This window comes from Nomascus leucogenys, chromosome 10 (genome assembly GCF_006542625.1).
Source record: "Nomascus leucogenys isolate Asia chromosome 10, Asia_NLE_v1, whole genome shotgun sequence".
NCBI classification, from domain to species: Eukaryota; Metazoa; Chordata; class Mammalia; order Primates; family Hylobatidae; genus Nomascus; species Nomascus leucogenys.
Window position 1 is genome coordinate 64,565,886 of NC_044390.1, and position 13,274 is coordinate 64,579,159.

General features: G+C 51.7%; 1 protein-coding gene across 1 annotated transcript; it reads right to left on the bottom strand.

Moving 5' to 3' along the window:
- Window positions 1-664: 664 nt before the first annotated feature.
- Window positions 665-7,930, bottom strand: LOC100581059 (napsin-A). Its single transcript, XM_003269801.2, has 9 exons — window positions 7,792-7,930; window positions 4,457-4,598; window positions 4,254-4,377; window positions 3,937-4,055; window positions 3,174-3,373; window positions 1,930-2,052; window positions 1,693-1,837; window positions 1,200-1,298; window positions 665-969 (listed from the first exon to the last, which is right to left on the bottom strand). Exons 1-9 carry the CDS (start codon window positions 7,875-7,877, stop codon window positions 742-744), a joined length of 1,266 nt encoding a protein of 421 aa, XP_003269849.2. The 5' UTR covers window positions 7,878-7,930; the 3' UTR covers window positions 665-741.
- Window positions 7,931-13,274: the final 5,344 nt, after the last annotated feature.

Sequence of the window (13,274 nt, forward strand, 5' to 3'; positions counted from 1 at the left end):
CTTGAACAGGAACTGGTAAACCCTTACCAATTACAGCCAACCCCAACTGCCACCTGTCGCTGCCGTCGCGACCTGTCGCCTCTCACCCATGTTGTGGCTGCGCCCGCCCCCGTCAGGGCGTGACCACGGCGTGGACTACAACGACCGTGATGCTCCACGGCGCCGGGAGCTTTTGACGAAAGGTAGCGTAGGCGAGGGGCTTCATGGGACTCGTCTTACAAAACCCCTCACCAGGGTGCGTCCTGGAGAAAAGGGGTGATACCCTTCGCCTCCCTCTTCCTCAACTCCATGGGTACAGGCACAAAGTTTTCTATTATTTATTTTTGAGATGGAGTTGCGTTGTTGCCCAGGCTGGAGTGCAATGGTGCGGTCTCGGCTCACTGCAACCTCGGCCTCCCAAGTTCAAGCCAATCTCCTGCCTCAGCCTCCCGAGTAGCCGGGATTACAGGCATGCGCCACCACGCACAGATAATTTTTTTTGTATTTTTAGTAGAGATAGGGTTTCACCATGTTGGCCAGGTTGGTCTCGAACTCCTGACCTCAGGTGATCCACCCGCCTCGACCTCCCAAAGTTCTGGGATTACGGGCGTGAGACACCGCGCCTGATCACAAAGCTTTCTCTTTAAAAAGTACGCTCTGAAAAGAAGCAACTCAGGCAGGTTCGCTCAATGGAAATAGTGGATTTTTACTGGGTAGCGGGACCTCCGCGACCACCCGCTGCGCATGCGCTTCACCTGGGCGTCACCCGGGGAACTGCGCCTGCGCGGTCTTGCCCCATCCCACGTCAGCTCCGTGAGTGCGAGCGCGCGCCAGGCCCACCCGGGCGCTGCTTTTCCTGTCCCCGCGGTCGAAGACGGCCACATACGTCCCCAAGAAAACGTCACCGAGGATCCAGAAGGGCCCTGCAGGCGGAGGGACATCCAAGGCCTGGAAACCGGACAAGCAGAGGCGGACGCCATTTCGAGTAGTCTGCAAGGCAACAAGACGACAACTGGGTGTCGCGGCCACAAGGACGGCCATTTGCCTGGGACCCCGACCTCTCCCCCCATCCTCGGGTTCTTTAATGTTCGCCAACAAACTGCCATCACAGGGACAAGAAATGTTTCTGCGCCCGCTTCCCTTCCTAGTGACGTCTCTCAGCTCTACCCTCTCAAACTGTCATATGACGTCACTATGGCGTCATGGTGATGGCCACCTACCTGGATGACGTAATCCTGGGCCGTGAGGTTAAACCAGACCCCCCCAAGAAGGAAGGAGACTGCGGGGAGCTTTGGGATTTCCGAGCACAGGATGATGTACTAGGGGAGAAGAGGAACTAGTGAAGATGAGAGATTCCTGCTCTGCTCAATCCCTTCCGTGGCTCCCCAGTGCCATAGGGTAATTTCCGTATTGAGCACCTGGGTACTCAGCGTCCTGTGTGCAGAGGCCCTGCCGCCTAGACTTCTGCAGTCCCAAGCAAACCTGCATTATCATCTCCCTCCACCCGGCCACCATCCACAGAGTCACAGCATAGACACTTGGAAAGTGGCCTCAATTCCTCCCACCACCCTCCAGACTATCTGTCACGAAGTCCAGTGCCTGCTGCCCTGGAATGCCCCTTAAATACTTGCTTCCCACCCTCAGGCTCTTTGATGTTCACTGTCGAACTGCCATCAGCCTCCCCAACCCGTACCCACCAGACTGGGACCTCACCTCCCCAGCCAGCAGGGGATATCCCCCAATGGCTGCATGCAGGGCCCGGATCTCCTCAGTGGGTCCTGTGATGAGGGACGTGCCCGTATCCAGGATGGCAGCACAGCCCCGGGCACAGAGAGTCAGCCCTGGGCCCACCTTCACACTGAGGGGGAAGGAGGCAGTCATCAGAGGCAGGGTCCTAGGAGTCCAGGCCCCTAGCCTCCAGCTCCAGAGTCAGGAGACCAAGTCCCTCACCGCTCCATGTGGATCTGCCAGTAGGCGGGGACTGTGACTGGCACGAAGGTGAGGGGTGGGATGTAGTGTGCCGGGTCTGAGCCCCCCAGAACCAGCTCTCCTCCATCAGGCTCTTCAGGGTCCCTGCAGGGGCAGAGTGTAGAGAGTGTAGATGTCAGTGTCACTGGCCCTCCCTCAGCCCTAGGTATTGCCAGGAATGGCACTTCCCACCAACTGGGTTGTTTCTGGGGTTCCTACGGGGTAATGGGGTGCAGGAAGGGCCTATTTGTTGGGACTGGAAGCCAGACAAGAAAAGCATGATGCTTTTCTTGATGGAAGCTAGAACTTCCTGAAGTGAAGACGAGACTTCATTTGGCTGTGGAAGGTGGAGTTTTGGGTGGATTTCCTGAGTTGCATATCATGGTAACCAAGTAGAGCAGTGGTGTCTTGGAATTGGCTCTTGAAGGTGTGACTGGTGCAGGGGTGGGGTGGCTTCCTGGGTAGGAGAAGAGAATTTCTGAATTGCCTGTTGTGTTATCTGGAGAGGTGTTAGACTTCCTGAGTTGGCTGAGAGTGATGGGAACAGGGATGGAGACTTCCTGGAAGGTGGAGGAGAGCAGGATCTACTAAGTGGTTGGTAGAACTGCTAGAGTGGGTTGGATGTCAGGGTAACTGAGCGGGCATAGGATTTTCTGACTGTGTGTGACAGGCCTCTGGGAGAGAAAGTGGAGACTTCTTGGAAACTTCTTGGATGTTGGGTGGGACTTCTGAGCATAATATTGAACTTCCTAGCAGGTGAGTAGGACTTCCTGGATTAAATTGGGCAATTCCTGACTTCTGGTCAGTGTTCTCAAATGGGATTTGAGCTTTCTTTTTAAGGAAGAGAAAGCTCCTGAGTATTTTGTTGGGTGGGGCATGTTATTTCCTTGTTTGATTTTGAAACATGGAGCATTCTGAACTGACAGTGAGTTTCCTTAGTATGTCTTAAGTTGTCACTTAAGCTCTGGGACTTTGAATAGGGTTGAGGTGTTTCTTTATAGGGCAGGTGACTTCCTGCATGGAGGATGCAACTTCTTGTATTGAATGGCTGACTTCCTGAATGAAGAGTATAGGTGGGTGACTCTGAGAGTGAGACTTCCTGCGTTGGGTCAGTGACTTCCTGAGTAGAGGTGGGACTTTCTTTATGGAGTAAGAGTCTTCCTGAAGGAAGACTCTCTTCCTTCTTGGGAATAAGACTCATTAGATAGGTGCACCCTTCCCAGTACCTGTTGAGGTAAAAGGAGAAGATAGGCTTATCCAATAGCCCCTGCTCCACCAGTACATCCACTGGGGGCCGAACTCCTTCCACAGACAGAATGGGAAAACCGAGGCCCAATATCCCATCAAAATGGGCAAAAGTGAAGACCAGGCTGGGCTCCCAGAGAGCCTCCCCGAAAATCACTGATGCACCCTTGATTCCACCAATCTAGGGGTAGATTGAGATGTGACCAGTTACTTTTGGGAGGACAATAACCACATGTCCTGAGGTCTCCCAAACCAAGGCATGAATCCTAGGTCTGGGGACCTCTGGATGCAAGCCCCAACTTCCTAGGAAACTTTGCCTCTTGAGAAGCCCCACCCCTTCACCCAGGAACCCCTTTCTTCTCCTCAAGAAGCCCCACCTCTTCACCCAGGAAGCTCCTCCCCGCTGCTCGAGAAGCCCCACCTCTTCACCCAGGAAGCTCCTCCCCACTGCTCGAGAAGCCCCACCTCTTCACCCAGGAAGCTCCTCCTCCCTGCTTGAGGCCCCACCTCTTAACCTTGGAAGCTCCTCCCCCCTGCTTGAGAAGCCCTACTTCTTCACCCAGGAAGCCCCTCCCCCTCCTTGTGACGCACCATCCCTTCACTCTGAAAGGCAGGCCCTCCTCCCCACTTGAAAAGCCCCATCCATTGGCTTGGGAAGCTCCTCAAGCCCCTTCCTAAGCCAGATAATCTTAGACAATGGGGTTCTCCCAGGCTCAAGACTTCTGAGAGTCAAAGGCCACTCACAGTCAGCTTGTCCTCACTCAGGATTCCATCTACCCGCCCAGTTCCATATTGAATGTCAAACTTGGTCCCATTGGCCTGGAAGGAGCTGGAGGCTTTGGGATCAAATCGGTGGTGTAACCCTAGGTTAGAGGTTAGAAAGGTGTCACTGAGGGAGGGAATCTCCCCAGTGCCTACTGCCCCTTTGACTTCCTGACCTGTGAGGGCATGTTTCTCAAAAAAAAAAGAACAGTTCCTCAAAAATCTCTGAGAAGCTGAGGTCCAGCCCCGCCTTCTCCCTTCACCCCCATTCAGCCTTATTCTCCCGCATAGAAGCTCACAGCAGGGCACACTGAAGAAGTGGCATCTCCTGGACGGGACCCAGAGATTGGAGGAGCCAGTGTCAAAGACGACAGTGAAGTTTTGTGGAGGCGTTCCCAGCCCAATTTCCCCAAAATACTGCACCTAAGAGCAAAAGAGGAGCATAAACGAAGAGTTTGGCTCAAGGGCGCAGGGGTGAGGGCTGTGTGGGGCTGTGACTCACATCCCTGTAGTTCGAGAGAGGTACGAAGGTGGGCTTGTCCCCAGGGGATGGGGCCCCCAACTTGGGGAGCTCTGCTGGTTCTCTCCATCCCCTCATTAGGTTCAGTGTCCTGCGTTCAGGTTGGACTCGATGAAGAGGGATGCTATAGGGAAAGAGGATATTGACAGGAAGCTGCCCTTCTTGGAGACCCTCTAAATAGACTTACCCAAATAGGATATGATGACAAATTCAACATCTCCAAGGCACTACAATAGTAGTCAGTACCAGAAACCCTGCAATAACAACCTCCAGAAAAGGCCATCAAAGATGCCATGATGACAAATATCCCCAAAGACTTTACAAGAGCAAACCATCCCAAAGAGGCCTTTCCACGTCCAAATCCCTTAAAATAAGCTATTCCCAAGGAATTGACATTCTCAAAGGTTTCCCAAGACCCTAACAGGAAACCTAACCTTTGCAAAAGCCCTTGGGTGGTGGCCCCTGCATGCTTCAGTTCATGAGGTTAGGGACTACTTTCCCCACCCTTGAGGAGAAAAATGTAAGCCTCAAATCTTAATTGTCTTGCTGTGTTGCCCGTGCTGATCTCAAACTCCTGGCCTCAGCCTCCCAAAGTGCTGGGATTGCAGAGGAAAGCCACTATGCCCTGTCCAGGTTCCCTTAAACTGTATTTGCAAAAGCAGGAGGCAAACAGGATTTGGCCGTTAAGCTGAGTGTTTGCAACCCTTGACTTAGAGGGCCAATTACAATTCAGATATCTTGGTTGCTAATTAAGTAGGTTTAGGGTGGGGCCCAAGAATTTGGATTTCTAACAAGTTCTCAGGTCACGATGATGCTGTTGATACAACATTTGGAGACTCACTTTTCTTTGCATTGACTTCGAAAATGGCCATGAGACATTAGGTTCGAAAAGCAGGTTAACAAGCACCATGTACGGTAATATCTTCGTTCCTGCTTTTAGTCACTCCTTGAAGCACTTGTCACATGACTCACACCTTTCCCCTCACCCGCCATGAGTCAGTCTTTGAGAGGCACAAGAATGTGAAGTGGGGAAAACTCTTCCTGGAAGTGTACACCCCTCCCCCTACCAAGAGTTCCAGGGTATGAAGACGAGAGGAGAAAAAGAGAGATGGGGGGCAGGGAGGGGGCATCAGAGGTTAGGTAGTGGGAAGACTTCTTGCATAGGGTCCCCAAGATTGGATTTCTTTTTCTTTTTTAAACTTTTTATTTGAAAGAGGGTCTCCCTCTGTCCCCCAGGCTGGAGTACAGTAGTGCAGTCAGGGTTCACTGCAGCCTTGATCTCCAGGGCTCAAGTGATTCCCCCACCTCAGCCTCTGGAGTAGCTGAGACTATGGGCACACCACCACACCTAGCTTTTTATTTTATTTTATTTTTTTATTAGACAAGGTGTCACCCTGTTGCCCAGCCTGGAGTTCAGTAGCAGGATCATAGCTCATTGCCCCCTCGAACTCCTGGGCTCAAGCAATCCTCCTTCCTCAGCCTCCTGAATAGCTGGGACCATGGGTGTGCACCACCACACTGAGCTAATTTTTGTATTTTTTGTAGAGATGGAGTCTGGCCATGTTGCCCAGGCTGGTCTCAAAACTCTTGGCCTCAAACGAGCTTCCCACCTTGGCCTTCCAAAGTGCTGGGTTACAGGTGTGAGCCAAGTCTCTGGCCAAAAAGATGACTTATTCAGGCCAAACAGTTTGATGGGCATGATGTGGGGGAGTCTCAGTTTAAATGTCATATATCTGGGGCTCAAAGATGGGAGGAGTGTGTCACATGTCTGGAAACCACAGTACCTAATCATCAGAGCTCATAGTGGGGTCTGCAGACATGTCCTGGCCAGGCACAGTGGCTCACGCCTGTAATCCCAGCATTTTGGGAGGCTGAGGCAGGCAGATCACGAGGTGGAGTTCGAGACCAGCTTGGCCAACATGGTGAAACCTCATCTCTACTAAAGATACAAAAAAAATTAGCCGGGCATGGTGACTCACCCCTGTAATCCCAGCACTTTCAGAGGAAGGAGAATGGCGTGAACCTGGGAGATGGAGGTTGCAGTGAGCCGAGATCGCACCATTGCACTCCAGCCTGGGCGACCGGGCAAGACTCTGTCTCAAAAAAAAAAAAAAAAAAAAAAGGCCAGGCACGGTGGTTCACGCCTGTAATCCCAGCACTTTGGGAGGCCGAGGCGGGTGGATCACAAGGTCAGGAGATCGAGACCATCCTGGCTAACATCGTGAAACCCCATCTCTACTAAAAATACAAAAAATTAGCCGGGCGTGGTGGCAGGCACCTGTAGTCCCAGCTGCTTGGGAGGCTGAGGCAGGAGAATGGCGTGAACCCCGGGGACAGAGCTTGCAGTGAGCCGAGATCACACCACTGCACTCCAGCCTGGGCAACAGAGTGAGACTCAGTCTCAAAAAAAAAAAAAAAAAAAAAAAAAAAAAAGTCCTGAGAGGAGGGGGAGGGGTCCTCAATCTGGAGTCTCAGTGCTGTAAGATCTGGGACTTAAAAGGGCTCTGGGACGGGATGCGGGGGCTCACGTCTGTAATCACAGCACTTTTGGAGGCTGAGGCAGAAGGATCACTTGAGGTCAGGAGTTAAGACCAGCCTGGCAAACATGGAGAAACCCCATCTCTACTAAAAATACAAAAATTAGCCGGACGTGGTGGCATGTGCCTGTAGTCCCAGCTACTTGGGAGGCTGAGGCAGCAGAATCACTTGAACCCTGGAGGTGGAGGTTGCAGTGAGCTGATATCGCCCCACTGCACTCCAGCCTGGGTAACAGAGCAAGACTCTGTCTCAAAAAATAATAATAATTAATAATAATAATAAAAGGGCTCTGGTCAGCCAGGCGCAGTGGCTCATGCCTGTAATCCCAGCGCTTTGGGAGGCCTAGGTGAGCAGATCACAAAGTCAGGAATTCCAGACGGGCCTGGTCAACATGGTGAAACCCCGTCTGTACTAAAAATACAAAAATTAGCTGAGCGTGGTGGCACGAGCCTGTAATCCCAGCTACTTGGGAGGCTGAGGCAGGAGAATCGCGTGATCCCAGGAGGCAGAGGTTTCAGTGAGCTGAAATCATGCCATTGCACTCCAGCCTGGGCAACAGAGTGAGACTCCATCTCAAAAAAAAAAAAAATCTGGTTTTAAGAGATGTCAGAGTGGAGCCCTTAGTGGAGCCTGGTTTAGAGATCTGGGAAGCTGAGAAAGAAGCGCTAGGGATCCTGGGTGCCAAGTTTGGGGATCACTGAACTGGGAGTCCTAGACTTAAACGGCAAGAGGCAGAGAATCACTCCCAAGGTTGGGGGTGGTAGATGGGGTCACCATACCGGATCAGTGTGGCCCCGGCAGGCTCCACATTCAGCAGAGGCAGCAGCAGCAGCAGCAGGGGTAGCAGCAGTGGTGGTGGAGACATCGCTGGGGACCTGGGTGTGAACCCAGGTGTCCTGGGGCCTCATTTTCTTTCCCCTGTGACTCCGCCCTGTTCATACCCCACCTCCAGGTTTAGAAGGAGACCAGGACATGAAATCTGTCTGCAGGTGTCGCAGTGGGACAAGGATGTTTTTTGAAGATTTGTGCAGAGTATTTTTGGAGGGTCGGCAGAAGTAGTATCCTGTGCTCCTGGTGCTCCTCACTCCCTACTTGGGTGGCAGTGATGGTGGGGTCCCCTCCACCGTGACCACCTCCCACCCCCCCATCCTTCCGCTGCTGTCAGTTTTACTTTTAACTTTCACATAACTTTTCTGAGACTTATTAACCACAAGTGTTTCCTTGGCCAAGTGGGAGAGACCAGCAGGTATCTGTGAAGGGCCTGGGGGAAGGGAGAAAGGACGTGATTAGACACCTGCCCTCACATATGAAGTGGGACTGCCCGCATTTCAGGACCCAGTCTCTTACTGTTTTATTTGTAGGTGAAGTATGTTTCTTGTAGACAACAGATCATTGGGTATTGTTTTTTGTTTGTTCGTTTTTGTTTTTTGCTTTTTTTTTTGAGACTGAGTTTCACTCTTGTTGCCCAGGCTGGGATTACAGGCATGTGCCACCACGCCCAGCTAATTTTGTATTTTTAGTAGAGACAGGGTTTCTCCATGTTGGTCAGGCTGGTCTAGAACTCCTGACCTCAGGTGATCCGCCCGCCTTGGCCTCCCAAAGTGCTGGGATTACAGGCGTGAGCCACTGCGCCCAGCTGATTCTCAATTATTTCAATCTCTTTGTTAAACTTATCTGATAGAATCTGAATTCCTTCTGTGTGTTATCTTGAATTTCTTTGAGTTTCCTCAAAACAGCTATTTTAAATTCTCTGTCTGAAAGGTCACATGTCTGTTTCTTCGAAGCTTGGTCCTTGGTGGCTTATTTGATTTGTTTGGTAAGGTCATTTATTCTGGGTGGCCTTGATGCTTATAGATGTTCATTGGCTGGGCATTGACGAGTTAGGTATTTATTTATTTATTTAGATGGAGTTTTGCTCTTGTTGCCCAAGCTGCAGTGCAATGGTGCGATCTCAGCTCGCTGCAACCTCTGCCTCCCAGGTGCAAGTAATTCTGCCTCAGCCTCCCGAGTAGCTGGGACTACAGGCACCCGACACCACCCTGGCTGATTTTTTTTTTTTTTTTGAGATGGAGTTTCACTCTTATTGCCCAGGCTGGAGTGTAATGGCGCCATCTTGGCTCACTGGAACCTCCGCCTCCTGAGTTCAAGCGATTCTCCTGTCTCAGCCTCCCAAGTAGCTGGGATTATAGGCGCATGCCAGCTAGTTTTTGTATTTTTAGTAGAGACAGGGTTTCATCATATTGGTCAGGCTGGTCTCGAACCCCTGACCTCAGGTGATCCACCTGCTTCAGCCTCCCAAAGTGCTGGGATTACAGGCATGAGCCACCACGCCCAGCCTATGCCCAGCTAATTTTTGTATTTTTAGTAGAGATGGGGTTTCACCATGTTGCCTAGCCTGGTCTCGAACTCCTGACCTCAGGTGATCTTCCTGCTTCAGCCTCCCAAAGTGCTGGGATTACAGACATGAGCCACCACGCCTGGCTATGTTAAGTATTTGTTGTAGTCTTTGCAGACAAGGCTTGTTTGTACCTGCCCTTTTTGGGGAGGCTTTCCAGGTATTCAGAAGTACTTGGGTGTTGTGATCTAAGCCATGTCTGCATTAGGGGGCTCCCCAAGCCCATTAATGCTGTGGTTCTTACAAACTCATAGAGGTACTATCTCAGTGGTCTTGGATAAGATCCAGAAGATTTATCTGGATTAACAGGCAGAGACTCTTGTTCTCTTCCCTTGCTTTCTCTCAGAGTCTCTCTCTCTCTCTCTCTCTCCCTCTGTCTCTCTCTCTCTCCCTCTGTCTCTCTCTCCCTCTGTCTCTCTCCCTGTCTCTCTCTCCCTCTGTCTCTCTCTCTCCCTCGGTCTCTCTCTCCCTCTGTCTCTCTCTCTCTCTCTCCTGAGCTACCTGGAACTGGGAGTGGGGTGACACAAACACCCCTATGCCTACTATCACTGAGATTGCGCTGGGTCCTGCCCATGGCCTCCTGTAACCACGACCTACCTGGCTGCCCTTGGGCTCTAAAACTAGCAGGTTCCAAAGGCAGCCACGCTTACATCCTTCCCTTCAGGGCATCAAGTTACCCCAGGTCCCAGGTGGGTCCAGAGATGCAGTCAGTGAGCCAGGGACTGCAGTCAAAACCCTTAGAAATCCTCTGGGTGGGCCGGGCGCTGTGGCTCAAGCCTGTAATCCTAGCACTTTGGGAGGCCGAGGTGGGCGGATCACAGGGTCAGGAGTTCGAGACCATCCTGGCCAACATGGTGAAACCCTGTCTCTACTAAAAATACAAAAATTAGCCAGGCATGGTGGTCAGCGCTTGTAATCCCAGCTGCTCAGGAGGCTGAGGCAGGAGAATCGCTTGAACCTGGGAGGCGGAAGTTGCAGTGAGCCAAGATCGTGCTGCTACACTCCAGTCTGGGCGACAGAGCAAGACTCCATCTCAAAAAAAAAAAAAAGAAAAGAAAGGCTAGATGAGGTTGGGGTGTGTTTGGGAGGCTGGGGGTGTCATCCCAGCCCTTTGGAAGGCTGAGGCAAGAGGATCGCTTGAGCCTGGGAGTTGGAGACCAGCCTGGGCAACAAAGGGAGACCCTGTCTGTACAAAAAAATGTAAAAATTATCTGGGCGTAATGGCACACTCCTGTAGTCCCAGCTACTGGGGAAGGTGAGGCAGGAGGATCACTTGAGCCCAGGAGGCTGAAGCTGCAGTGAGCTGTCATCACGCCACTGCACTCCATCCGGGGCGACAGAGTGAGACACTGTCTCAATAGAAATAAATAAATACATAAATAATGGTAAAGATCCACTTTGTGCACTCCTTGCTCTGGGGGATTTTCCTGAAGCAGCCGACCGTGTCCCTGATAACTTTCACCACCCCCCTTTGTTTTCTCAGTCAGAGCACTCGATCTGGGCCCCTTCAACTCGCCCCCCACGCTTTCCGTCTGCAGCACCCCATCCAACTTCACCAGCCTAAGTTAGCCCTGCTCCGGCCAGGGGGGGGCTGCCCCCATCCCCGCCACCCTTCAGCGCCCCACCAGGCTCAGCTTCCCTGCTTCCGCCCTAGCGGTTCCCACCGCCTGGAATGCCGACTTGCTCGCTCTCTGCACCCCACGGGAAAAGGAGCAGAACAGAGGCTTCCTCCCTGACTCCCCTGCCCGAGCTTACTGGGAGGTCTCCTGCCGAACAAGGCCCGGCCAATGGGACCTGGATCTCCCCATGTCTTGTCTCTCAGGGGGTTGTGACCAGGTCAGCCTCCACCATCAGAGGAGCACAGTTTCCAGAATCGCCCAACACATTCTTTCCGGAATCCCCTCAGGAGGTGATTAGGTAAAGGATTGTCAGATTTTTAAACCCGTCATTTTATTTACTAACTAACCTTGTAAGAAAGGAATTATCGCCCACATTTTACGGGGTTCGGGGGTGGTGCTGCGGTGCAGCAAGGTTAAGAGGAGGCAGCCCAGGTGCACTTGGAGGGGAATTGAACCTGGTTCTTGAAGCTGCAGACACCAAGTAATCAGCCCAGATGCCTCGCATTGTCTTTGCCAGGATTACTTTTGCCCCTGTTCCATTGGCGGGAATCTGTCACGTGGTTGCTCCTGGCTGCAAGGACGACCCGGAAATGTAGTCCAGTTGTGTGTCCAAGAGTGAGGGACCCTTTGGGTGACTCTCAGCCACTGTGGGCCACATCTAACCCCACGAGGCCTCAAATTCGGACCCGCGTTCCCTCTATGAGCTTATATCGCACCTTCCCGAGGTCTCAGTTGTTTTTTTTTATTTCCTTTTGGCAGAATCTCGCTCTGTTGTCCAGGCTGGAGTGCAGTGGATGTGATCTCCGCTCAGTGCAACCTCCGAACCCCCAGGTTCAAGCGATTCTCCTGCCATTTTTTCTATTTTTAGTAGAGACGGGGTTTTGCCATGTTGGCCATGCCGGTCTCGAACTCCTGACCTCAGGTGATCTGCCCGCCTTGGCCTCCCAAAGTGTTGGGATTACAGGTGTGAGCCACTGTACCTGGCCTACTCAAAATATTAAACATAGGCTGGGCGTGGTGGCTCATGCATGTCATCCCAGCAGGTTGGCAGGCTGAGGTGGGAGGATTGCTTGAGCCCAGGAGTTCCAGACCAGCCTGGGGAACATAGTGCGTCTGTCTCTACAAAAGAATCACCTGGGCTTGCTAGCACATGCTTGTAGTCCCAGCTACTCCGGAGACTGAGGTGGCAGGATTACTTAGCCCAGGAGGTCGTGGCTGCAGTGAGCTGTGACCACACCACCCCACTCCAGCCTGGGTAGCAGAGTGAGACACTGTCTCAAAACAAAACAAAACAAAAAGTTAAACACGGAGTTACTGCATGACCCAGCAATCCCACTCCAAGGTGAAATGAGAACACATGTCTACACAAAAACTTGTACAAGAATGTTCGTAGCAGCATTGCAGCCAGGAATAGAAACATCCCACCTGTCCATTAACTGGCGAATGGGTAAGTAAAAGGTGGTATATCCATACCATGGACTATTACTGTGCCATAAACAGAAATGAAGTACTGATACATTCTACAATGTAGATGAACCTAGAAAATGTTATGCCAAGTGAGAGATGCCAGTCACAAAGAGCCACATATTCCAAGGATCCATTTATAGGAAATGTCTAGAATAGGAAAATTCCATAAAGTCATACAATTTTTTTGTTTTTTTTGAAACAGAGTCTTGCTTTGTCACCCAGGCTGGAGTGCAGTGGCAACATTATGGCTCACTGCAACCTCAACCTCCTGGGCACAAGTGATCCTCCCATCTCAGCCTCCTGAGTAGCTGGGACTAGAGGCATTCGCTACCCTGCATGGCTTAGTTTTTAATTTTTTGTAGAGATGGGGGTGGGGGTGTCTCCCTATGTTGCCCAGATTTGGTCTCAAACTCCTGGGCTCAAACAATCCTCCAGCATCGGCCTCCCAAAGTGCTGGGGTTACAGGCATGAGCCACCTCACGCAGCCAGATATAGATTAATGGCTGCCTCAAGCTGGAAGAAAAGGGTGGGAGAATTGGGTATAACTGTTTTTTGTTTGTTTGAGACAGAGTCTAGGTCTGTTGCCAGTCTGGAGGGCAGTGGCATGATCTAGGCTCACTGCAACCTCTGCCTCCTGGGTTCAAGTGATTCTCCTGCCTCAGCCTCCTGAGTAGCTGGGATTTCAGGTGCCTGCCACCATACTCGGCTAATTTTTGTATTTTTAGTAGAGACGGGGTTTCGTCATGTTGGCCAGGATGGTCTCAATCTCTTGACCTCGTGA

Coding starts and splice junctions, on each gene's coding strand:
- LOC100581059 (XM_003269801.2), bottom strand. CDS start 7,877: ATGTCTCCACCACCACTGCTGCTACCCCTGCTGCTGCTGCTGCTGCCT. Junction 3,374..3,936: donor TGAGTGAGGACAAGCTGACT/GTGAGTGGCCTT, acceptor ATCTACCCCTAG/ATTGGTGGAATCAAGGGTGC. Junction 970..1,199: donor CCCAGGATTACGTCATCCAG/GTAGGTGGCCAT, acceptor GTTGCCTTGCAG/ACTACTCGAAATGGCGTCCG.